General features: G+C 58.1%; 2 protein-coding genes across 3 annotated transcripts; both read left to right on the top strand.

The window, feature by feature from the left end:
• The first annotated feature begins 3,733 nt into the window (after positions 1 to 3,733).
• Positions 3,734 to 9,438, top strand: ATP6V0C (ATPase H+ transporting V0 subunit c). The gene is made up of 3 exons (XM_007100045.4): positions 3,734 to 3,952; positions 8,353 to 8,536; positions 8,686 to 9,438. The coding sequence occupies exons 1-3, from the start codon at positions 3,874 to 3,876 to the stop codon at positions 8,888 to 8,890; spliced, it is 468 nt and encodes a 155-aa protein (XP_007100107.1). The 5' UTR covers positions 3,734 to 3,873; the 3' UTR covers positions 8,891 to 9,438.
• Positions 9,439 to 9,603: 165 nt separating this feature from the next.
• Positions 9,604 to 16,193, top strand: AMDHD2 (amidohydrolase domain containing 2). 2 transcript variants are annotated; one of them, XM_007100043.4, is made up of 11 exons: positions 9,604 to 9,756; positions 9,837 to 9,973; positions 10,054 to 10,193; positions 13,250 to 13,304; positions 13,480 to 13,692; positions 13,776 to 13,864; positions 13,944 to 14,088; positions 14,163 to 14,270; positions 14,436 to 14,504; positions 15,491 to 15,592; positions 15,967 to 16,193. In XM_007100043.4, the coding sequence occupies exons 1-11, from the start codon at positions 9,674 to 9,676 to the stop codon at positions 16,053 to 16,055; spliced, it is 1,230 nt and encodes a 409-aa protein (XP_007100105.1). In that variant the 5' UTR covers positions 9,604 to 9,673; the 3' UTR covers positions 16,056 to 16,193. The 2 variants fall into 2 exon arrangements, with proteins under 2 accessions (XP_007100105.1, XP_007100106.1); XM_007100044.4 differs by lacking the exon at positions 14,436 to 14,504.
• Positions 16,194 to 23,761: the final 7,568 nt, after the last annotated feature.

The following is a 23,761-nucleotide window of genomic DNA, read 5'->3' as shown; positions in this document are numbered from 1 at the left end:
AATCCTTAGTCAGGGAACTAAGATCCCGCAAGCAGCTCTGCTTGGCCAAAAAAAAAAGAAAAAGAATCAATCAGGCCCTTTCTCATCAGCCCTCACAGTTGGGGTCAGTGAGAAGTGGGGGGGGGGGGCTGCTCCATCTCTGGGATCACCCCAGTCCTCCATCTCTTGCCTCTCTCAGGGCCTGACATCCAGCTGGAGCCACTCAGGAAAACAGTCTCCCCTGCAGGACTGGCTTCCCCAGTTGTGCCCCTGTCCTGCTTGTACACAGACATTTTTTATTTAAAAAAAACAACCTTGTATCTTTTTGTAAGCTCCAATTATTTTAATTATACCAAAAAGTCATCTTTATGCGTCCTGCCCCTCCCCCCTCTGATATTGCAACTATATTTTTTGTTCCATCTCCTCCCAGCCTTGCCTGGGCCACACTTAGCTCTTATCTAGTCAAGTCAAGAGAGCCTGGTGCCCTCTCTGAGCATCACACCCTATGGTGTGTCTTCATGGCTACTTGGAAGAATGGGACTGTCCACTGGGAGAAGGCGCTTTGCCTGGACACCTTGTCTGCAGTTTCCTGATGTTCTTGATAAGACTGCCATGTCAGGCTGCAGGACTCTCTCCTTTCTTCTTTGAAATGGCTTCCTCAGGATTAGTTCATCTTTCTAATCATTTGAGGCCCTGTGTCACTTTATTCCTGGTCTCCATCTCCCCAGCCATCTCCTCCTTCCCTGAGGTCTCTGCAAAGTGCCATTGGATTTCTCTCTCCCACCATCTTTCAGTCCAGACAGTGGGCCTATTCATCCCCGTTAGAACCCTCGGGGAAGTCGGGACCTCACCCCGCATCTCTCTATACCTCTCCCTATTGGGGTCTCTGGCTTGAGTTTCCCAAAGCCCCTCCTTCTTTATTCCTGGAAATTCCCACCTGCACAGTGACAGGCCAGGGGCTTTTGACACTGTGATTTCACTCCAGGGGCTGCATAACTGTGAGGGAGAAGGCAGAGGTGTGTGTCCCTGGCCATTCCCTTCCACATCCCCTGGACTACTCCCTCCCCGGGCCCTGCCTGATGCTGAGAGGCCAAGGGGAAGGTGACCTGGGTCTCTCCTGTCCCTGTCACTGGTCACCAGACACTCCCTGAGCTCCTATGCAGGAAGCAGGAGGTGTAGTAAGCCGCACAGGCTAGGCTCAGCCTGTGGAGTTTGAGTTTCAATTCCACTACTCGCTAGCCGGCTAACCCTGGGCAAGGTACTAAACCTTCCTAGGCCTGTTTCGTCCACCTAATGAGGGTAATGGTTATATCTTCCTCAAAGGATTATTATGAAGATTAGATAATGCCCCCAAATGCTTAGAGGGACATTGAAGGATTCCGGGACCAGAGTGACTGGTCAGATGTACCAGTTAGGAAGCTCCCATGGTGACAGGGCGAGGAAGACTGGGCAGGCAGACCAGGTTGGAGGCTGTGAGAAGACCCAGGCCAGAAGTAAAGGCCTGTCTTAGGGGCAGCAGCAGCAGTGAGCCAGGGGCAGAGCTGAGAGCTGGGAAGCCACAGAATCTCGAGGCCTGGTGAGTAATGAAGAGGGAGCTGTGACTCGAAGGCTGCTGGTGTGGCAGTGGCTGATGGCTGTGCCTCTTGCCGGAAATAGAAACAACCAAGTGGAAGCTGGTGGTGATGCGCCGGAAGGTGAGCTCAGCTTGAGACATGCTAGTTTGAGGTGTCAGCAGCCCCACTGGAGACCCGCTGTGACTTCTCACACCAGAACTTGGGCAGAAAACTAGAAGACGGTGAGCAAAGCCGACCTGCCCTCAGCCTGAGGGGGGAACTGTCTCCCTGACCTCCCAGTCTCAGGCCTTCAGCTGTGCTGGGGTTTGTGTGCTTTGCCACCACTGTGCTTTTGGCTGTGCAGTTTCCCGAGGCGGGCTGTCCTGTATCTCCTTTCCTTAGTCTGAATTCTGCCCCTGCATGCAGCCTCCCCACCCCCCAGCCAGTGACAGCTCCCTGGTCTGGGCTCCCCGGGCCCTGGACCCTGAGTGCCTGTAATTATGGGGACTGGGCCATACACTTGGGTATTCGCTTGCTCAGACAGCTTCAGGTCTGGAAAGGTGCAGGTGATCACCCAGGGTAGGGCAGGGCAGGCGGAGCCCTGGGAACACCCAGGACCTGCAGTGAAGCTGAAGCTTCAGGGCTTGGGTCCGTCCTTGCTCCTCCTTGTGACTCCAGGAAGGAATGAGGGCGTCAGGGTAGATGGAGGCGAACTGGAGAGAGTGGGGTGTGGAGAAGTGGGCAGCAGGCCGTGGCAGCAGAGAAGCCCATTCAGACAGCCTGACGAATGTTCCTCAGCTTAGAGAAATGGCGGTCACCAGCAACCTTGGCAAGGGCAAGGAGCTGGGGAGGAGGTGGAGATGCTGAGTGAAGATTCCTCTTTCCAGAAGTTGGTCAGGTGGCAGAGGGTGGTGGGGAGGGCTCTAGCAGAATGGTGGCCTCCTCTCTTTTGAACACGACAGACATGGCACTCTGAGAGCTACAAGTTCAGAGAGGGGCAAACTCAGCCTCACCGAGAAGAGGCTGTGAGGGAGGTTCCTTTCGTGGAAGGTGGGTCTGAGAGTCCAGTGGGAGGGCCAGGCCAGGGGAGGTGACCCCACCACCCACATGGAGAAGGTTGATGACAGCTACCGCTCAGGTTGTTCAGGGAGAGTGCTTCAATGCTGGGACAAGGGCTTGGGGCTCAAGGGAGATCCAGGACTAGATGGCAGCCACCCAGGGCTCCTGAAATGGACAGGACAAAAAGGCAAAGGGAACCAGAGCTGGTGGGCAGAGATAAGGCAGCCAGTTGGGGTGCCAGGATGGCCACATGGGATCATCAGGGTGGGGCCAGTCCCAGGCCAGGCTGCCTGCTGGGCTGAGAGGGAACCACTTACTGCTGCTCCAGAAATAAGGGCAGCCCTGCATTTGCAGGCTTTGTGTGGGAACAGGCAGGACAGGGACCCCAGAAGATGTAGAAATCCGGGGAAGCCTTCACAGGTTGTAACACCGACAGGGCTTCAAACCAGTCATGCTTACATTTTGAGGGGCAGAGACAACCCCTCCAACTGTAGTCTGGGTCCCTGATGCAAAAGAGGGAACTGATACGGGAGAGGGGGCTCCTTTTCCTCGGAAGCCAGGGGAGAAATCACCAATTGCTGGGTCGGGGCCTGGTGGGTCTGGAAGAGTCTGGGGACGGTTTCGGCGGGGTGGGGGTGGGGGGCAACCGGGGACACAGGATTTCGGCTCTGTCTGCTTGGACTCTCAGATCACCCCAGGAAGTATGAGGACGTTCGGAGTAGACGGTAGTCCTGGGTCCCTGGGGGCTGGGCCGTGAGAACCCTCGGCCAGCCTGCACACCGAGAACGCAAAGAAAAACGACGCTCGTAAGCGAACACCGAATAGTGCCGCGCAGCCGCAGAGGAGGCGGGACACCTCGAGCCCCGCCCCATATGCTAATATGGCGCTCCACCGCCCCGCCCCGGCCCGGGGACCGGACGGGCCTAACGCCGCGGGGTTCGAGAGGCCGGCGGCGCCTGACAGGGCACCTGAGGAGGCCGAGGTGGGGCAGGGCGCAGGGGTCCAGGCCGGCAAGGCGACAGCACAGTGCGTGGGCAGTCAGCGGGCCGCTAGGGGGCGTCCCGGGGCCGTGACGCCCCCTACCGGCGCGAAGTGGTATGGCCCGCAGGGGCGGGGCCCGGGTCATGTGACGCGGCCACGGCCGCCATTTTGTTCTGCGGTGCTGGTATTTAGAGCGCAGCGGCTGACGGCCCGGATCGCTTTGCCAGCTGCCTGATTGCTCGCTTCATACAGCTCGGTGCTCGCCGCGCGGCCCGACCTCGCCCCCGCCTCACCCGCAGACATGTCCGAGGCCAAGAGTGGCCCCGAGTACGCTTCCTTTTTCGCGGTCATGGGCGCCTCGGCCGCCATGGTCTTCAGCGGTGAGCGCCGTGGCAGGAGGGACCCGGGAGGCGGGGGGCGCGCGGGGCTCGTGCCTGCTGCTCGCCGGGGTTCGGCGTGTGACGTCACTCTGACGTAATTTCGAGCTGTTGGGGGTCCCGGGTCTCACGTGATTGCAGGCCTGGGCCGGGGCCCTGAGGGCTGCAGGGGGCCGTTGGGTGTCTGGAGAGCAGGGCATGCGGGCTAGGCCCCGGTGTGTGTCCCAGGGTCTCCCAGGGGTCCCGGGCTGGCCCGCGGCCAGCCGGTCGTGTCGGTGCGGGGGTGGGGCGGCGGCGCCGCTGCCATCTTAGCCCCTGGAGAGGCGGGAGCGAGGCTGGGGTGGGGGCTCGCGGTCCTGCGTCTGCTCCGCACCCGCCCCCCCATCCTGCGGGCCGGTGTGATATCACACTTCGGAAAGATGCCCCGACACGGGGCCGACCCTGTCCGTGGGCGACGGAGGTGGGGAATCCGGCCCTGGCGCTCCCCGCCGTGGTCCACAGCTCTCGCCCTTGTGGCGGCCTGGCCCGTCGGCGGGGCTTAGGTGGGTCTGCACCTAGGCAGGTGCTTCCGGTTAGGGCTTGTCGGTGTTTCCCAATACCCCTGTAGGCGGTGTGGGTTGGTTAGAAAAGCTGGGTTGAGAGGTTGGTCTTGAGAGACGGCAGGGACCCAGAGGTGGGAGTGGAGTTGGGGGGGTGGGGGTGGGTCAGACAGGCCGAGGGTGCAGTATGGATGTCTGGGAGACAGGCCAGCCTCAGCACTGCGTTTGCGGACGCTTGTCTGGGTGAGCGAGGTAGCATGAAGCCTCAGTGTTGAGGGGATTGGGTTATTTTCCATAGAAGGCTGTCTTCAATTCAGGCCTGAATGAATGAATGACCTTTCTCCCCTTCCCTGAGGCCTGGAATTGGGAGGGGCTGCCCTAGGAATGGAGAAGGGGCCTTGCAGGGTTTTTGATGGCACCTTGGTTTTGAAGTTGGGTCTTATCAGTCCTGGGGTGTAAAATTCAATGAAAATTGGCCCTTCTGGGAGAAGAGCACTTGGGCCCGGCCAGGAATGTGGGACCCAGGGAGGTGAGTCCTGACCCGTGGGACCCAGGGAGGTGAGTCCTGACCCAGCTGCAGTCCCTGTGGACTGGTCTGGCCTGGTCTGGTCCAGGCCTTCTGAGGTAGGTCTGGTTTTGGGCTTTGATGACTCGCCCTGCCCCACCCTGTGTGGTGGACTGGAGAGGCTCCCTATGCAGGTATGTGGAGGGATTGAACTCTAAACACTCTCTGCTGACTATAAACATTAGTGGGGTGGGGGCTTGGGGCCTCCCTCTGCCCAGGCGGGCCTGCCTGCTGGTCACAAGCTGCTGAGTGGGCCCTGCCCTTCCCATCATGTGCGAGTAAGGGGTCATTTGTGGTGGGAGAAGTGGCCTGTACTTCCCCTTCTGTCCTAAGCGACGCCTACTATTTCCACATCTTCCAGAGCTGCCTGCTCTCCCGTGCCTCCCAGCAGGTTGCTGTACCCCCTTTTCCCCCACCCTTTTCTGCTCTTTGCCTCCGGAATGCCTCCAGGGCCAGTTCCTGGCCACTTGTGAGTTGTTGATTGTGTGTCATTGACCATTCAGCAATTCTCCATTGAGCTCCTACTGTGTGCCAGGCACTGGGGGACATCGGTGAACAAAACAAGAACCCTGCCCATGTGGAACTTGAATTCTGGCTGAGTTTGCCCCTAAACCCTTTTTCCGTATCCGGCTCCTGGCCTCCTTCCGGTCACCAGGTGCCTCTCTTCCTGTCCTTCTAGAACTTACTTGGTACTTTTGAATGGAGCCTGACCAACAGGTCTTTGGAAGTTACTGAGAACAGGGTATCACTGGTCCAGAGGTAGTTTGCTTGCCCCAGGCTTCTGGGAATTGGGGCCACCCGTTCTGGTTGGCTCATATGCAGCTTCACTCCTGCTCCCCTCCCTACATGGGGCTTACTGTGGCCCTACAGTAGCCAGCTTCTTACTTGGTCAGTTGGGTCAGACTCTGACTTAATTTCTTTCTCTAGAGCCTTTCTCCAGGGCCTGTCTTTGTCTACTTCCTTGGGCCTTCCTGAACAGTTCTCAGGCCTCAGGTGTTGCTGCCAGGGTGAGTGCAAGCTCTGTCCGCTGCTCCTGGCCCAGATTGCCCCTGGCCTGCCTAGCACTTGGCTGACTGGTCTTCTTACGACTGAATGAGGTCCACTCCCTCTCCCAATCCCCATCACCCATTCCAGCTTCCCTTTTTTTCTTAACTTACGACCCAAGTCTTGTATATTCTTTCTTCATCATGTCTTCCACGGAGCCGTCAGTTGCTCCTTTTCCATATCTTCTGTGACGTCCTCCCTACCAGTGAGCTGCTGGTGTTTGGCGCTATGTTCACGGAACTGTGTCCTGATTCCTCTTTCTGTTCCCTGCTCCATCTGGAGCACCTTCAGGCTTGGATTCTGGAGCTGGCATCCAGGGTCTTCCCAGCCCAGCAGCCTGGGCCAGGCTGCTTTTCCCTCTTGATGGTCATCCTTGTTTCTTCCCTTTGTTCCTCTTGTGGCTTCCCCACCCCCAGGGGAAGCACAGCCACATGATCTCCATGCTGCACTCTACAGAGAAGGGCCCAGCTCACTTGCCGACTCTCGCCGGCTCCAGCCTTGCCCCAGGGCCCACTGCCTGGGGTGCTGGCTTCCCTGTAATGGGGTCTCACCCAGTGCCACCTATCAGTCTGTGCCCTCGTCCTTGAGTAATGAGCCCTGGCGCTGGCCTGGTGTGGTGCTGGGCCTGTAGTAGGAGGCCGAAAAATGCACTGTTGCTCCAGGAGCGGCTTGGTGAAGATTGACACCTGAAGGCTGGATGTCAGGGGTGTGGAGGGGAAAGCAGTGCAGGTCCTGCTGCCCCCACCGCTGCCTCCCTCCCTCTGCTCCCTATCTGGTGTCTCTGCTCTGTGTGGTCTGGAATCTTCTTCCTCTTGCCTCACCTTTCTGTGACCACCTACTCACTATCAGCCCTCCACTCAGTTGTCACCTCCCTTGTGAAACCTTTCCCCAGACCTCCCCACTCTTCCTGGAACGTGTTGCCATGCTTGGAGGGGCTGCGTCTGTCTCTTCACCAGGCTCAGAGCCCTGGGAAGGCAGAGCCCCTCTGACCTCATCCCTGCTCTGCAATGAGCACAGATTAGTCATCTTTTGGCAGCCCAAACAGGTGAGTCAAAGATGCACGGGAAGGACTGGGATTGTCCTGGCCCCTTCCACCTCTGACCCATGTCAGCATCTGCTCAAGCCGCACATTGGGAGCCTTGAAGGTGGCGACTGGAGTCAGAAAAGCTGCCTGTGCCCCTGTGGTTCTCTGTTGTACTTGGAAACGTTTTTTCTAGGCTTGGAAGACAGGCCAGGAGAAGGGGGGCTTTCAGGAAGGCAGCCCACCCTGGGAAGAGGGAGGAGGGACAGTGGCAGGGGAGACAGGAGTCCTGCAGTGCCTAGAGCCCCCCCACCCCCGCCCAATTACCGGAGGCCTCAGCACAAGCTAGGCTTCTCACAGGTCTGCAGGAGCCTTGGGGTTGGCCTGGGTGATGGCTTCACAGCCCACTGTCTTTCCTGTACCCTGTCCTCTCTTTGACTTGCCCTTTCTCTGGTTGTTCAGAGAGGATTCTCCCCGAACTCAAGAGTCCTGGCCTGCTCTGTGGCTGAGGGTGCCGAGAGCTGCCTTTTCTGGCAGAGCATTCAGTCTGTTGACAGACACACTAGCCCTTGCTGCAGCGTGTCCCTGGGCTTGGAGTTGTGGGAGGTGCGGTGGGCAGGGTGGGGAGTGGGCGAACCTCTGGCCTGAGAGGACGAGAATTGCCAGGCCAGCTTCCCCTGACCGTACACGGCAGTGGCTCTTCCAGCATGTTGTCTCTGCACTTAGTCCCAGGGCTTGTGGGCTGACCCGGTCTCAACATCTGGGCTGTTGACATAGCTTGTGCTTTTCCAGGCCTTTCCTGATGTGGGAAAGTGCTTGGTGGGACAAAAGGTGCCCAGAATCTGCAAGCCTTCTGTGCCCAGCTGCCTGTTTCCCCGTGTGACAGGGCAGCCTGTCATAGCTCCACCTTTTAGGTCTGAGGCTCCATGGGAGCATGGGATCTATGTAGCAGGCATGGGGAGTGCTGGTGAGTCTGGGTTGGGATTTCACAGGAAAGCAGGAGCCCATATGGGCCAGACAGCCATGAGGGCATCTGATGGAGGAACCCATACCTTGGGTTCCTTGAGTGCCCAGCTATGGCCGTTCCTCTGAAGGCCACCTGCTCCTGGCCGAGTGCCACTTTCATCTTGCCCCTTGCAGGTGATAACTTGCGTTGGCCTTCAAGTATGCCAAAAGCTGCCCCCAGGGTCCTGGCCACAGGTGCTCTGGGCTCACCTCATCTTCTCCCCCTCAGCCCTGGGTGCCGCCTATGGCACAGCCAAGAGTGGCACCGGCATCGCAGCCATGTCTGTCATGCGGCCGGAGTTGATCATGAAGTCCATCATCCCGGTGGTCATGGCCGGTATCATCGCAATCTATGGCCTGGTGGTGGCAGTCCTCATTGCCAACTCCCTGAATGATGGCATCAGTCTCTACAGGTGAGGCCTGGGTTGCTCTCCCTACACCCTGCCTGGGGTAAAGTCACTGTGCGGAGACAGGAGGGGTCTTGGGTGGATGGCTGGTGACCCATGCCTGCTGCCTTCCCTGGCTGCTGGCTAACATCCGTCCTGTGTACTCTCTCCCCCAGGAGTTTCCTTCAGCTGGGCGCTGGCCTAAGCGTGGGCCTGAGTGGGCTGGCAGCTGGCTTTGCCATCGGCATCGTGGGGGACGCCGGCGTACGGGGCACTGCCCAGCAGCCCCGACTATTCGTGGGCATGATCCTGATCCTCATCTTCGCCGAGGTGCTCGGCCTCTACGGTCTCATCGTCGCCCTCATCCTCTCCACAAAGTAGCCCCTCCGGGCCCACCAGCCACAGAATATGATGTAAAGACCACCCCTCCTCATTCCAGAACGAACAGCCTGACACACACGCACGGGGCAGCTGCCTGCCAGTAGTTGGTCTTGTAAATGCGCAGTGTCCTAGTGCCCATCGTCTGTTGCCCCCAGCCTTGCCCCTGCCCGCCCCGTGCCGTGGACATCTGGGCCCACCACTTCCGGTCCAGGCCCCTGACCAGTGAGGATGCAGGCCTCTGGCCGCCCCCACCCATCTGCCCTAGAGTGCTCTGTGTATAAGGATGAATTAGAGTTGTCATTTTCTCTTCACTGGATGTTTATTTATAAAGATTTGACCTGTTCATACGTCTGTGGAGCAGCCCTCCGTCTCCCAACTCTATAGTAATCTTAGGTAGACTGTTGCGTTGTGCGGTTACCGTTTGCCCTGAGACGCGTTGGATGGAACCACCTCCTGCAGCCCTGGCTGCCGGGCCGTGGCGCAGTGTGTTGGGCCCATTGGGCCCTGGCGCCGAACCGTGTCCAATAAAGTTCTCGGATGTGACTGGATGCCTGGGTGTGGGTCGCTTGTTGGGGCCCGGGGCTCGAGGGTGGCGGGGCCGGGAGGGAGGGGCCGAGGGCTGGGCCACCCGGGAAGACGTCGCCGCGTCACTGTGCACCACGCTGGTCACGTGGGCGCGCGGATCACGTGGGCACGCCTCAGCTGAGAGTCACGTGCGCCCGGCCAATCTCTAGGCCGGAACTCGGCGCGGAATCCGGCGTCTCCCGCTTGGTTGGGCTCAGGATGCGCGGCGGGCAGGGCGCGGCGCGGGCCCCGGTGATCCAGTTCACCAACTGTCGCATCCTGCGGGGCCGGGCGCTGCTCAGGTGGGCGCGGGCCGGGGCCGGGGCCGCCCTGGTGGGCTCCGGGGCCGGTGATGCGAACCTCCGCCCCGCTCTGTGCGCAGGGAGGATCTGTGGGTACGCGGGGGCCGCATTCTGGACCCGGAGAAGCTGTTCTTTGAGGAGCGGCGCGTGGCTGACGAGCATAGGGACTGCGGGGGCTGCATCCTAGCGCCCGGCTTCATCGACGTGCAGATCAACGGTGTGGTCCGGAGCCTGCGGGGCGGGGACCCAGAGGAGGAGCTCTGAGCACCGTGTGATCCCCTCTTGTCTGTACCGCAGGTGGGTTTGGCGTTGACTTCTCTCAGGCCACGGAGGACGTGGGTTCGGGAGTCGCCCTGGTGGCCCGGAGGATCCTGCCGCACGGAGTCACCTCCTTCTGTCCCACGTTGGTCACCTCGCCACCGGAGGTTTATCGCAAGGTGAGGTCAGGCTCCCGGCCTCAAGCGAAGGAGGCCCCAGGAACACCCAGCCTCTTAATTTTCAAATCTGATCTCTTTCCCTCACGAACACCCCTTGGCCCTTGATTCTGGCCTCACCTGCTGGCCTCCCTCCACCCGGGCCTGGGGGTCCCCTCCCCTGGGCTTTCTCATCCAGGTGTTCCTCCGCCTGGTGTGCCACTGCGGGTCTGACTGTCCCATGGGCTTCCACATTCGCTGCCTCAGTCACCTGCCATACGCCCTCCCCACCCTGCAGTCTGGCCGCCTCCAGGCACCTCCTTGACTAAGGCTGCTGGGGACTCTGTGATTGCCACGTCCTTAGTTGATCATGCTCCACCACCGATCTGTGGTATGCGGTGCCAGTGAACAGCTCTCCAGAAAGAAGCTCCGTCGCCTGCCCCAGGCTTCCTTTGCTGCTCCCGCATGCACCACCACACTGTTCCACTTCTTTCTCATTTGCAAGTCTTGGGATTCAGTTGTCCACGGTCCATTTTTCCTTTAAGTTTTACTTTGTACGCAGGTTCTCCGGTTTTGCTCTTTGCCACGTTATGTTATTCGATCTTGTTTTCTTTGTTTGTATATTGTTCTGTTTCTCTGAATTTCTGAATTGTAGTTGGCACACAACATACGTGTTTGTTCCTTAGTATTTACCCCTTTCTTAAAAGCATGGGTATTCCTTTATTCGAGTACCATGGAGTCCTTGAGTTTGCGGAATTAACACGGTTACCTTTTAGTCTACCTTTTATGTTCTAGTTTTGTAGTTTTTCTCCAGAACAGGATCCATCCCAGGATCCTGGATTGTGTTGCCTGCTGTGGGGTCCCCTCCTGGGTATGTGCACACAGACTCAGAGCTGAGATCCGGGGGAGGTTGCTGTGGACCCGGGTTCGGTCCCGGCCCCCTGACTTCGTGTATCGTCTGGGAGGCTCCGGACAACATTATTTGTTTCTGAACCTCAGTTTTTTCAAACCTTAAGTAAGAATAATAATGGAATCCATCTCTTAGGGTTGGGCGCTCAGCACTATGCTTGGTTCATAGTATGCTCTTGGTAAATGTCAGCTATGGACATCTTTCCGGAAATTTCCCCGAGTCTCCCACAACAGAGTCAGGTGTCAAAAACCAATCTCGTTTTCCTGCTGCAAACTGGCCCCTGGTTCTGTGTTTTCTCTCTCAGTCATCAGGCTGTAATTTCCCTGCCCAGGATCCAGGAACATGCCTACCCTCTTGCCCCCTCTTCTTTCTCCTCCCCTCTTCTGGTCCCCAACAGTGAGGCTTAGTGACTCTTAACCCAGTCTCCCAACTGCTGTCCCAGCCCTGGGTCCTGCCAGAGTGGCCTTTCCCAGGTGTCAGGCTCCGCACAACACTCATGTTTCCCCCAACCTCCTGCAGGGTGGACCAACCCTCCTGAGCATTCCTTCCCCACCTGCATTTCAGCCATTTGAGGCAGCTCCCTCTCCTGCCCCCAAGCTCTCCGCCTGGAAGGCCTCTGCCCCTCTCCGTCCTGTGTAGCTCCTCTGCTGCGCACTGCCCATGCCGTGCTGTCACCTGCTGCCCCTGATTTCAAGCAGCACCTTTGAGCATCATGAGATGAACTGTGGGGCTTCTTCCATAGGGGAAGGAGTTTTGAGCCAGTAGGGCTACTGTCTTGTTTTCTTCTTGTCACTCTTCATAAATGCTTACAGGATGAAAGCCTTGGGAGGCATAGAGTAAACTGATTTATGGTGGAAATCGTGGAGGGCTTTGAATATGAAAACTTTGATACCAGTATTGCGTTAGAAACTAGAGAACTGTTCACTTGGGTGTCCCCACACACACCCCTCTCTTCGTTCTGCCCCACCTCCCTCCAGGGCCGTTTCACAGTGGGCAGAAACGGATTGCTACTTTGTCAGAAGTTCTTCAGGTCCACTGAGACCACCTGCTCTTTTTCTGGGGTCTCCTTCTCCAGTCTTGCCCTTTCCTACCCTTCCAGGAGGAAGGTCTGAGTGCATTGTTCTCTGCTTCAGGTCCATTGTCTGCTGAGTCAACATCAGGCACCTCCTCAGGGTGGCAGCCAGGCCTTTTCCTCAGGCACCACACGCCCTCTACACTTTCACCTTTTCCACTGCTTTCCTGCCTTGAACGTGCCTCATTCCCTTCATCTCCAGACTGTCTGTTCTGTCTACTCAGTGCTTTCTAGCATTCCCTTTTAAAACTCTACTCTAGAAAAACTCAGCCATTATTTCTTTTCTTAATTTTAATTTTTTAATCCTTTAGTGAACTTACGTGTATCACACGGCTTGTTAGGAAAAACAGCAGCCCTTTGTTCCCACTAGTTCCCACCTAGAGGTAATCACTTTCAACTCAGCTGACCCTTGGAATTTGCCCCCATATCTCTAGAAAATGTGCTAGTACTTTTCCTCAACTTTTTGGTTTAGGGCAGCATAAATGTTGCTTTCCACCAGGAAAGATAAGAGTTAGCTTTCTGTTAGCCCTTTGAGGCCCATCTCCTGCCATTCCAGCCCCCCATTCTCCCCAGAGAGTCACACAAGTGACTTTGCCCCTGGTGTCCAGATCCGGGCACAGTGTGGCTGCGCCGTCGGTGCCTGAGCTCTCCGGCCACCAAGCTCTGCTTCTGCCCCTTGCTCTGCCTGGACTGCGTGCCCTCCTCCTGCGCCAGCCCTGCTTCCTGGGCCTGCACCTCAGCGAGGCCAGGCTGGTCATCCTGTCTGGGTCCAGACCCTTTGGTGCTCAGCCCGCTGTGTCCTAGCTGCTCTCTGACAGGGCCACCTTGAGGGCCTTGGTGCCATGTGCCTGCCCCCTGCTTGGGAGCTGTCTCCCCGCCTCTAGGTCCTCTCAGGCAGGGCAGGCTTGCATCCCTGGGCACCTGTCATTTCTTGATGTGCTGTGCTTTCCCGTGGTTGGGGCCTTCGACCATCTTCTAACACCTGAGGGAAGGCCAGCAGGGGCTGGGCTCTGAACTCTGACCTCTGACCTTGACTGGGCTGTGACCTCTGGGTGCTGGGCCGTGGGGGGCAGGGCTTTAACAGCTGGTTCCCCCCAGGTCCTTCCTCAGATCCCCGTGAAGAGTGGTGGTCCCCATGGGGCAGGGGTCCTCGGTGAGTGGCTGACCCCTCTCCCCACCCCTACCCTGGGAGGCTCCTTGGGGACCTGTTGGCAGCCCCTTGCCTTCCAGATGCCCAACTGGGGAGGGAGGGCGGGCAGGCAAGAGGGGCCAGGGTGGGGGCTGCAGGGCAGGGGGCCTGCTGGAACCATCCCCTCCCCTCCCCCCAGGGGTGCACCTGGAGGGCCCATTCATCAGCCGCGAGAAGCGGGGCGCACACCCCGAGGCCCACCTGCGTTCCTTTGAGGCCAACGCTTTCCAAGACTTGCTGGCCACCTATGGGGGCCTGGACAATGTCCGCATCGTGACACTGGCCCCCGAGTTGGGCCGCAGCCATGAGGTGATCCGGGCATTGACGGCCCTCGGCATCTGCGTGTCCCTAGGTAAGGGAGTGTGTCATCACCTCGGGGGTCAGCCCACCCGGGGTCCTGGGCTGGGTGCAGAGTCTGAGTTTGGGTCCCTGCAGGGCACTCAGTAGCTGACCTGGGCACCGCGGAGGAAGCCGTGCAGAGTGGGGCCACCTTCATCACCCACCTCTTCAACGCCATGCTGCCTGTGAGTGCCACCCCAGCTCCTGGCGGGAGGGTGCAGGGGTCCTGCTGTTGCTCAGCACCCCCTGCCTGCCCCTGCCCAGTTCCACCACCGTGACCCAGGCATCGTGGGGCTCCTGACCAGTGATCGGCTGCCCCTGGGCCGCCACATCTTCTACGGGATGATTGCTGACGGCATACACACCAACCCTGCCGCCCTGCGCATCGCCCACCGGGCCCACCCCGAGGGTGAGCGGCCATACAGGGCGGGAGCCAGTAGGAAGACCAGGCCGGGCGGCTCCTGAGGCCCTTTCCCCTTGCAGGGCTGGTGCTGGTCACTGATGCTGTCCCTGCCCTGGGCTTGGGCAATGGCCGTCACACGCTGGGGCAGCAGGAGGTGGAGGTGGATGGGCTGACAGCCTACGTGGCAGGTGAGTGACCCCTGTCCCGAAGACTGCCGGAGTGAGGATAGCCTCTCAGCCCCTCTGGTGGGATATAAGAACCTGGGTGTCCCCTGCCGACCCACTGGGCCCTCGGGTGGCCCAATGTGCCTGGTGCCCTTGGCCTCCCCAGAACCTGCCCTCTCTGCTCTAAAGGCACCAACACACTGAGTGGCAGCATAGCCCCAATGGATACCTGCGTCCGGCATTTCCTGCAGGCCACAGGTTAGTGAGGCTGGGGTGCGTGTGCCGTGTGTGTGTGTGTGTGTGTGAGTGTGTGCTGGGGCAGAGGCTACATCTGGGAGTGGCTGGAGGGAAGAGTGGGGACCACCAGGGTCTGTCTGTGTCTGGTGGGGTCCCCAGGGGATGGGCACTAGGAATGTGGCCAAGGTCCCGCCTGCAGGAGCTCATGGCAGAGGGAGAGGGCTGCGAGCAAGCGGATGGCTGGAACCCACAGTGACAGGCACTGAAGCCACGGCACCCGAGGGTAGGGCCTTGGCCTGGGGCCTGTGGGACTGCAGGATTGGCAGGTGCAGAGCTGTGGAGGGCGGCGGGGTGGGGGCAGCACTCCAGGCTCGGGCTGCTCGGGGGCCTCTCAAGGGGGTTGGCATGTTCTTCGGGAGGTGAGGAGGGTGTGTCTGGCAGAGGCTGTGGTGGGCCAGGCCCTGTGGGGCTCTTGGCAGTGCCTTGGGGCTGGGATGTCATGCAGGGGGGCCGGGGGTGGGGGGCACTGTGGTCCAAGGTGCTGTTTGGAGCCGCAGGGAGATGAATTGGGAGACACAGACAGCTGTGGCCTGGCTTGGGGGGTGAAGCAGGGGATGGAGAGAATTGGGGTACCCGGCAGTATCCTCAGGTTGGGGGGAGGGGAGGGCCTCGTCACCCTGCTGCGGAGTCCTGGAGTGTGACCTTAGGATTTGGAGCTCTGGGGCTGGGGGGGAACCCTACTGGGTACCCTCTTCCTGCCACTCACCCATCCCAGCCCTTCAGGGACCTCACTGACAAAATGCTCTAGACCCAAATGCCTGCAGGCCCCTCTCCTTGGCTTCCAAGGAGAGCACCCCTCCAGAAAGCAGGACCCCAGGCATCATGAGGCCACCCAGGACTCGGTGCTCTGCCGCTGCGCCCCCATCCCCGGCCCTGCCTGCCCTGCAGTCAAATGGCAGAGCCAGCCAGAGGTTGGGGGTAGTCACCCATTTGTGCTCCCTGAGCAGGCTGCAGCGTGGAGTCTGCCCTGGAGGCTGCGTCCCTGCACCCTGCACAGCTGCTGGGCCTGGAGAAGCACAAGGGGACCCTGGACTTCGGGGCCGATGCAGGTCAGGCCCCAATGAGGGGCGGCCTGGGAGTTCCTGGGAGACCCGGGACAGGGCCAGGGAGGCAGGTGGGCAGGAAGTGGGTTCTTCCCCTCGCCTAGGTGGCTTTGCCTGGCCAGCGGCCTTGGTCCAGCCCCCCTTTCCCATCTGGCAGGCCAGGCCTTCTGGCATCTGAGATGGGACAGGCAATGGTCTGCGGGAGCATTGTTGGCTGTTCTCTGCTGCCTGGAGTCTTGCTTCTGGGGCCTCAGTCTGTGATGGGCTGGGATGTCCTGCACAAGTCATGTGCCAGGCCTTGGTTTCCCACACCCGGGCCTTGGGGTGGGGACAGTGGGGGCCTGCCCCTGCCTGCTTCTCACCACCCACCTCTGACCCAGACTTTGTGGTGCTCGACGACTCTCTCCACGTCCGGGCCACCTACATCTCGGGCGAGCTGGTGTGGCAGGCGGAAGAAGCCAGGCAGTGACTGAGGACCGCCGCTGGAGGGGATGCCCAGCCCCAGCTGGACACTGTCGGCTGGGCCATTGAGGAACTGGTCTCCAGAGAGTGGTGGGGGCCTCGGCCTGGAGGCGGCTGGCTTGGATAAACATGTGCCCCGTAGGGACTCACCTGGTCTCTGAGTTTTTTGCTTCAAAGTGGGGCTTTTGCTGTTTCTGCCCTCACCCTGGTGGCCGTTGGTGGTGGTTGGGGCTGGTGTTTGTGGCTCAGGGTTGGGAGTGGCCGGATTCCAGCTCCACCTTGCCCGTGGGGTTTATGGGGCTCAATGGGGGCAGCAGGTCCCCTCTCTGTTAGACAGATGTGTCTGAGGCCTGCAGACCCACAGGCAGATGAGCTAGCTGAATGAATAGAGGGCAGGAGGGGGAAGCCATGGACTACAGGCTGGAAAGCCGGCAGGAAGGGGCTTGGGGAGTGATTGTGCGGCTTCAGCAGTTTGCCTGTGGGGCTGAGCTAAAGGGTAGGTGCACCTTGGAATGTTTAACAGGAAAGAATGGATCAATGGTCATGGAGACAAGTTAGGGAACAGGCTGGGAGGAGCCGAAGACAGGAAGGGCCTCGGGTGGGCACCGCAAAGGGTTTGGTAGGCTGGTGTGTGCGGGTGTCCTGTGGGTAGTTCTCTGCACCCCTGAGTTGGGTGGGCCAAGTGGAGGCCCAAGGCCACAGCACTGGACCTGGACACGGCACCAGGCACTCCTCTCCGACCTTCAAGAGGAATCTGCACTGGCCTTGGGGCCCCTGGGCTGACCCCAGTCAACCTGCCTGACCAGAGTTCCCACTGCCTTGAGCCCTCAGGATAATTGAGGCTCCATTTCTTTTGGCTTCCTTTCTGAACAGCTCTACCTCCTGACCCAGCTCCTGAGTGGGTAAAATGATCCACTTGTGCTCTGGTGTTTACACAGCTGTGGGTGACCCTGCCTGGTGCCGGTGGGCAGCTCGGGGGTCCTCGGGGTATATCCTGCATCCTGCCACTGTGTTTGTCCATTAGTGTCATCCTACAGCCTCCGGTGTCCTCTCAGCCTTGGCAACAGTCCCCCCACATTGGGAGCACAGGCTCTTGGGCTCCCTGGGTAGGACAGCTTTTTTTTTTAATCTCTGCATTTTAATTAATTTATTTTATTTATTTTATTTTTGGCTGCACTGTGTCTTGGTTGCTGCATGCAGGCTTTTCTCTAGTTGCGGCGAGCGGGGTTACTCTTTGCGGTGCGTGGGCTTCTCACTGCGGTGGCTTCTGTTGTTGCGGAGCACAGGTTCTAGGTGTGCGGGCTTAGTAGTTGTGGCTCTCAGGGTCTAGAGCGTAGGCTCAGCAGTTGTGGCGCACGGGCTTAGTTGCTCCGCAGCATGTGGGATCATCCCAGACTAGGGCTCAAACCCGTGTCCCCTGCATTGGCAGGCAGATTCTTAACCACTGCGCCACCAGGGAAGCCCAGTAGGACAGCTTTGAGGCAAGGTGGGTGGGCTGTAGGGGACCTTGCTGGCTCTGAGGACAGCCACGACACAGGTGTTGGTGAGCCCCAGGTCTGGGGTTGTTGTCTTGACTTCTCCCCATTTGGGTCCCAGGGTGGGCACCCCTCTCCCCCTTTCACATGGGAGCAGCCCTTGGTGCAGGAGGTCATGGGGCACCATTGGACGTGGCTGGGCCACTGCCCCTCCTGCCTCTGCCTCAGAGCCACTAAAGGAAGTGTCTCCAGGTCCAAGGTGACAAAAACGGTTGCAGGTCCCAGCTGTGTTTGATGGTGAATAGGCTGGGAAGAACCACCATGTGATGCAGGCCTGAGGGATGGCCTGGGGTGGGGGCCACCTGCAGGAGCCCAATAGGGAGGAGCCTTTACAGTACCCACCAGTGCCAGGCCTCCTAGTGCTCTAGCGTGTACTAGTACTCCTTCCTTCTGTCCACAATCCAAAGGGGGTTCCTGTTTGTCATCCTCATTTCTCAGCTGGGGAAACGCGGGCACCAAGTCCCAGAGCTGGTGAGCATTGGGGTGGGGACGTGGCCTGGCCTGCCCAGCTGCCAGGCCTCTGTTAACCCTGCTACCATGCTGCCTCTCTGGGTGGAGAATCACAGAGGGGCTAGTTGAGATGGTGGTCAGCAAGAGTGACAGCAGGGAGAGTGGGAGCGAATGCTGGGCTGGAAGTGAAGGGAACTGCCCCACAAAGGCCCAGTGCACAGGCTTAGTGTGTTGATGGAACACAGATGGCTGCTAGGGCTGGAGGGGGAGGTGAAGGGAACTGCCCCACAAAGGCCCAGTGCACAGGCTTAGTGTGTTGATGGAACACAGATGGCTGCTAGGGCTGGAGGGGGAGGTGACCTGGGGGCTGAAGTGGAACCACAGCGTGGGGAGCTGGGCCTTGCAGTTGGCCTGGGAATTTGGATTTTATTTGAGGTGGGGCTGCCACTGGACTTTGTTTTGTAAAATATACGTAACATTCACCATTTTAACCATTTTTAAGTGCAAAGATCAGTGGCATTAAGTACATTCACATTGTTGTGCAACCATCACCATCATCATCTCCAGATCTCCCCAAAGGGGAACTGCACCAAGGACACTCTCACTCCCACCCCCCCTCCCCCAGCCCCGCACCCACCTCGCTCGCTTTGGTTCTGAGTTTGAGACTGCTGGGTTTTAAACACAAGATTGCCCTGGCATTTTAAGTGCTCCTTCTGGTTGCTGAGGGCGTTGGGGTAACAAGGAGACCCTGAGGGACTGGCTGTTGGGTGGCAGTGGGGCCAGAGACAAAGTACGGGGACAGGCTTGCTCTGGTGTGGGTGTGGACTGGGGGGGCGGGGGAGGTGACACCAGTTGTGTGTGCCTGAGTCACTGGTGGGTGTGGGCGACTTTCACTATTTGGAGAAGCTGGAGTGGGATCTGGGGAGGTGACCTGGGAGCTCCCAGCTTCTCCTTCGTGGCTTGTTTGGGTGTGGGTGGGAGGATTCGAGGGCCCAGCGTTGGTAAGAGAGGCTCTGCAGGGAGGTGCTCGGCCCACGCGGCCGCCGCGTCGCGACTCCCCTGGGTGGCGGCGGGGGGGGGGGGACACCTGGCTGCCGAGCCTGGGCGCTGCGAGGCTTCCACTAGACGGTTCTGGACTGTGCCGAGCGCCTGCGGTTCGAGTTGGAGTCTCGGCGCTGAGGGGTCCCTCCCGAAGCCTCGGGCTTGTCATCGGGATGACAGGTCTCCTAGGCCCCGAGCTCACCGGGCACCGTGGTGGGCCATTAATGCGCTCGGGGTCGCACGCGGATTCGTGCAGGGGTTCCGGGTGGTCCCAGCCGGAGAAGCCCGTTTGGGGGTTGGGGCCCGACTTACGGGCCACGCCGAACCGGGCTGTGCCCGAGAGGCAGGCCGTCTGCAGTTAACTTGGTCCCACCCGCTACACCGCGCTCCGGGGCTAAGAGGACCTGCAAGTCCGGGAAGTGGTGCGGCACCCGCTGACTCGCTCGCCCTGTGCGGGGCTCCTTCCTGTGGGCGGGCTTCTGGCTCCGGCCAATCGGGGCCGCCCTGCGGAGAGCCGCACCTCCGCCGAGCAATAGGGGTGCGCGGAGCCCTCTGACCCAGTTTAAGGGCGGCCCAGCGCCCAGACCCGCCCGGCCCCGCCTCTCTGCTCCTCTTCCCTCTCCGTTCCATCGCCTGCCTGTGGAACCCCCTGCACCACAACCCTCTTTTCCATGCCCCTCTGCGCCCCACTCCCCCACCGTTAACAGCTTGGTGTGGTTCTTTACAACGTGACCCTGGACTTGTTTCCACATTTATGTCTGTTTTACAACCTGGGATTGCACTGTTTTGTTTTTGTTTTGGCCCGCTGTGCGGCTTGTGGGATCTTAGTTCCCTGATCAGGGATCAAACCGACGCCCTCTGCAGTGGAAGCGCAGAGTCTTAACCACTGGGCCGCCAGGGAAGTCCTGTGCACTTTTTTTTTTTTGGTACGCGGGGCTCTCACTGTTTTGGCCTCTCCCGTTGCGGAGCACAGGCTCCGGACGCACAGGCGGAGTGGCCAAGGCTCACGGGCCCAGCCGCTCCGCGGCATGCGGGATCCTCCCGGACCGGGGCACAAACCCGTGTCCCATTCATCGGCAGGCGGATTCTCAACCACTGCGCCACCAGGGAAGCCCCTGTGCACTTTTAATACTGCTCTAACATTCACTATTTTTTTAAATTGAACAACGTGAAGTGGAGAGCTTCCCAGGTGGGGATGCGTGGATCTGTCTCACTGTTTTAACAAGGTGCCCAGTGTCCTCTAAGATGGATGTTCCTTGACCTAATAACCAGATCCCACCATGGACCAGCTGGGTTCCTCCCCACCCACCCCAGCTGCCCTGGGGAGGATGGACCCTGGAGTGATGCACAGGGAGCTCTGCAGATTCTGATGCTCAAGTGTATGTAGAAGGCTGAAGGGGGCCCTGCCTGGGCACTCCTTTGGGCCCTGTGGCCCTTCCTCCTCCATCCTTTGGCCACAGGAGGGCCACAGAAGGGTCTTCTGTATTAGTTTCTTAGTGCTGCTGGAACAAATTACCACAAACTTAGTGGTTTAAAAAGACATAAATTGGTTATTTTACAATTCTGAAGGTCAGAGTCAAAAATAAACCTCAATGGGCTAACATTAAGGTTGTGGCAGCTCTAGGGGAGAATCAGTTTTCTTACCTTTTCCAGTTGGTACATGCTGCTGGCATTCCTTGGCTCATGACCCCCTTCCATTGGCAAAGCCAGCAATGGCAGTCCAGTTTCTCACATTACATCACTCTGACCATGACTCTTTCTGTCTCTTCCATCTTTAAAGGACTCTTGTGATTATCTTGGCCCTACCTGGATGATCCCGATTTTTAAATTTTATTTATTTATTTTATTTTTTGGCTGTGTCGCGTCTTAGTTGCGGCACGCACGCTCTTTGTTGCGGCAGGCTCTTCATTGCAGCGCGTGGGCTTAGTTGCCCTGCAGCATGTGGGATCCCAGTTCCCTAACCAGGGATTGAACCCGTGTTCCCTGCATTAGAAGGTGGATTCTTAACCACTGGACCACCAGGGAAGTCCCTAATCTGATTTTAAGGTCAGCTCCCTAGCAACCTTAATTCCCCCTTTCCATATAAGATAACATATTCACAGGTTGGGGGATTAGGATGTGGACATCTTTGGAGGCGCTGTTATTCTGTTATTCTCCCCACCATACCTTCTAGAGAGAAGGGCCTAGGCCCGGGCTCCCCACTGCCTGGGTCTAAAGGGGACACTACATTTCTACTATCAGTGTATGAAGGTGCTAGTTGCCCTACATGCTTATCGACACTGGATGTTTTCAGTTTTTGGAATTTTGACCAATTTGGGGAGTCAGCCCATTTTAAAGTTGGGGAAGCTGAGTTTCAGAGAGGGAAGCTTACTTGCCTGAGACCTCATGCAACTTTCCGTTTCCAGACTTTCAGTCTAGATTTTTCCTCACATAGCATGATTCATATGGGAGGATATTTACCCAGGTGACTTGGAAATCGTTGGCTGAATTTGGCATCTTTCATCCATCCACCGGCAGCCACGAGCAAACCTCAGGCATGGTGACCAGGGACTTAGTAGGCAGAGGCAGAGACCACGCCAATATCTTTTTTTTTTTTTTTTTTGGTTGCGTTGGGTCTTCGTTGCTGCACACGGGCTTTCTCTAGTTGCAGCAAGCAGGGGCTACTCTTCCTTGTGGTGTGCAGGCTTCTCATTGTGGTGGCTTCTTGTTGCGGAGCATGGGCTCTAGGTGCGTGGGCTTTAGTAGTTGCAGCACTCAGGCTCAGTAGTTATGGTACACGGGCTTGGTTGCTCCGCAGCATGGGGGATCTTCCTGGACCAGGGATCGAACCCATGTCTCCTGCATTGGCAGGCGGATTCTTAACCACTGCGTCACCAGGGAAGTCCCCCCCATTATCTTTTGAGAGTCCCCGTGTCTCTCCCTAACTGGATGCGTCCTAACTGGTCTCCCTGCCTCCCCTTTTCCAGGTAGAGCGCTTTCTTCCCAGGCTCACTAAACCTTCGGGGGTGCAGGCCTGGCCTGCTTCTCTCACCTTGTCTCTCCCTGCGTCCTAGCGGGATTGGAGTCCTGGCTCTTCCCTTGACCAGCTGTGGTGGCCAGCCTTGAAGATGGCCCCCAGTGATTCCACCTCCTGGAACTCACACCCTCCTGCAGTTCCTCCCACATGGTACCAGGGGTACCCTGTGACCCACAGACCGTGTCAGAAGTGATGCTATGTCGCTTCCGAGATTAGGTTATAAAAGTCACTGCAGGTTCAATCTTGGGTGTTCTCTAGACTCATTCACTCTGGGGAAAGCCAGCTGCTGTGGCATGAAGACAGACAGCCCTGTGGAGGAGCCCCCATGATGAGGAACTGAGGATTCCAGCAACAGCTGGGTGAATGGGCCATCTTGGAAGTGGATCCTCCAGCCTCAGTCGACCCTTTCAGTGACAGCCTGAGCTGACAACTTGCCCACAACCTCATGAGAGACCCTGAGACAGGACCATCTAGCCAAACTGCTCCCGTATTCCTTATCTACAGGAACCATGAGATCATCAATGTGTACTGATTTATGCCTCTAAGTTTTGAGATCATTTGTTGCACAGTACTAGATAATTAACACTAGCTGTGTGATGTTAGGCAGGTTCTGTAGCCTCTGAACCCCAGTTTCCTCCCTTGCACCACGAGGGTTATAGAAGTGAGTGAAACATAGGAAACAGCACAGGCCAAGTGCAAGCACAGGGCCTGGTTTGCAACAAGTGCTCCACACACACATAGGCCATGTGCTTAAAGCAGCCTCCCAGCCCCCTCCCAGTATGGTTACAGTCATCCTCCTGCCCCTTCCTGGGCAGAACATGACCTCACAACATCAGGGCGAGCCATTGCACTCTTGGCCTGAGGTCACTCTCAAGCCAGCCAGGGATAGAGGCTCTGGGCAGGGAAGGGACAGATCAGAGCCGTGGACCGTCCCTCTCCTTTCTCCAGCTGGGGTGCCAATGAACTGTGCTGGGCCAGGTGAGTCCATCTCCCTTCCTGCCCACTGTCCTGGGATGGGCAGCCAAACCCAGCCCATGGAGGGGGTGCCCTGCCTCTTGCAAGGTGAGAGGAGTGGCCTGGCATGACTTGGGCTTTGCATGCTGGCTGCCTTTCAGCCCCGTGAAGACTGAGAATTGTCCTTCGTTCTTCTTTCAGCTGTCCCTCCCTGCCCTGCCCCTGCTGCCTGCTCAGCTGACTTCTTCAGGGCCATGGCCTCCCCCTCTCCCCTCACCCCTTCCCCTGAAGCTGGCTGTGTGTGATCCCCTCCACCTGCTCTCCAGCAGGCTCTAGTGTCGACCACGGATGTTTTCCTCAAGCTTTGTTCACCTCCCTGTTTTTCCTCGCATAACTCAAGATCCCCACTGGCCATGCTTTGGTGTCATAGACTCTAATTTAAAAAAAGCTAAGACTCCAGTTCATATTCTGCAACTTGCTTCTCTGCCCTTACTCTTTTTCTGTGTTAGAGCTTTGCCCTGTGCTTTTCAGCAGCTGCAGATAATTCAGGAGGAATGTACCTAATTTACTTTACCACTCTCTTGATAAATATTTTGGTTGTTTTTCTTTTATGCTTTTTGCTTCTTATTTTTTTATTTTTTTTTATTTTTTTTTTTTTTCGGTGCGCGGGTCTCTCACTTTTGTGGCCTCTCCCGTTGCGGTGCACAGGGTCCGGAA

The sequence above is a fragment of the Physeter macrocephalus genome, unplaced genomic scaffold (assembly GCF_002837175.3).
Source record: "Physeter macrocephalus isolate SW-GA unplaced genomic scaffold, ASM283717v5 random_821, whole genome shotgun sequence".
Taxonomy (NCBI): Eukaryota; Metazoa; Chordata; class Mammalia; order Artiodactyla; family Physeteridae; genus Physeter; species Physeter macrocephalus.
The sequence above is the reverse complement of the archived record's forward strand: the minus strand, read 5'-3'. Positions and strand labels throughout refer to the sequence as shown.

Excerpts from the sequence above, each read along its gene's own strand:
- ATP6V0C (XM_007100045.4), top strand. The coding sequence starts at position 3,874 with ATGTCCGAGGCCAAGAGTGGCCCCGAGTACGCTTCCTTTTTCGCGGTC. Across the intron at positions 3,953-8,352 it reads GGCCGCCATGGTCTTCAGCG|CCCTGGGTGCCGCCTATGGC; the intron begins GTGAGCGCCGTG and ends TCTCCCCCTCAG. Across the intron at positions 8,537-8,685 it reads GATGGCATCAGTCTCTACAG|GAGTTTCCTTCAGCTGGGCG; the intron begins GTGAGGCCTGGG and ends TCTCTCCCCCAG.
- AMDHD2 (XM_007100043.4), top strand. The coding sequence starts at position 9,674 with ATGCGCGGCGGGCAGGGCGCGGCGCGGGCCCCGGTGATCCAGTTCACC. Across the intron at positions 10,194-13,249 it reads CACCGGAGGTTTATCGCAAG|GTCCTTCCTCAGATCCCCGT; the intron begins GTGAGGTCAGGC and ends GGTTCCCCCCAG. Across the intron at positions 13,865-13,943 it reads TCTTCAACGCCATGCTGCCT|TTCCACCACCGTGACCCAGG; the intron begins GTGAGTGCCACC and ends GCCCCTGCCCAG.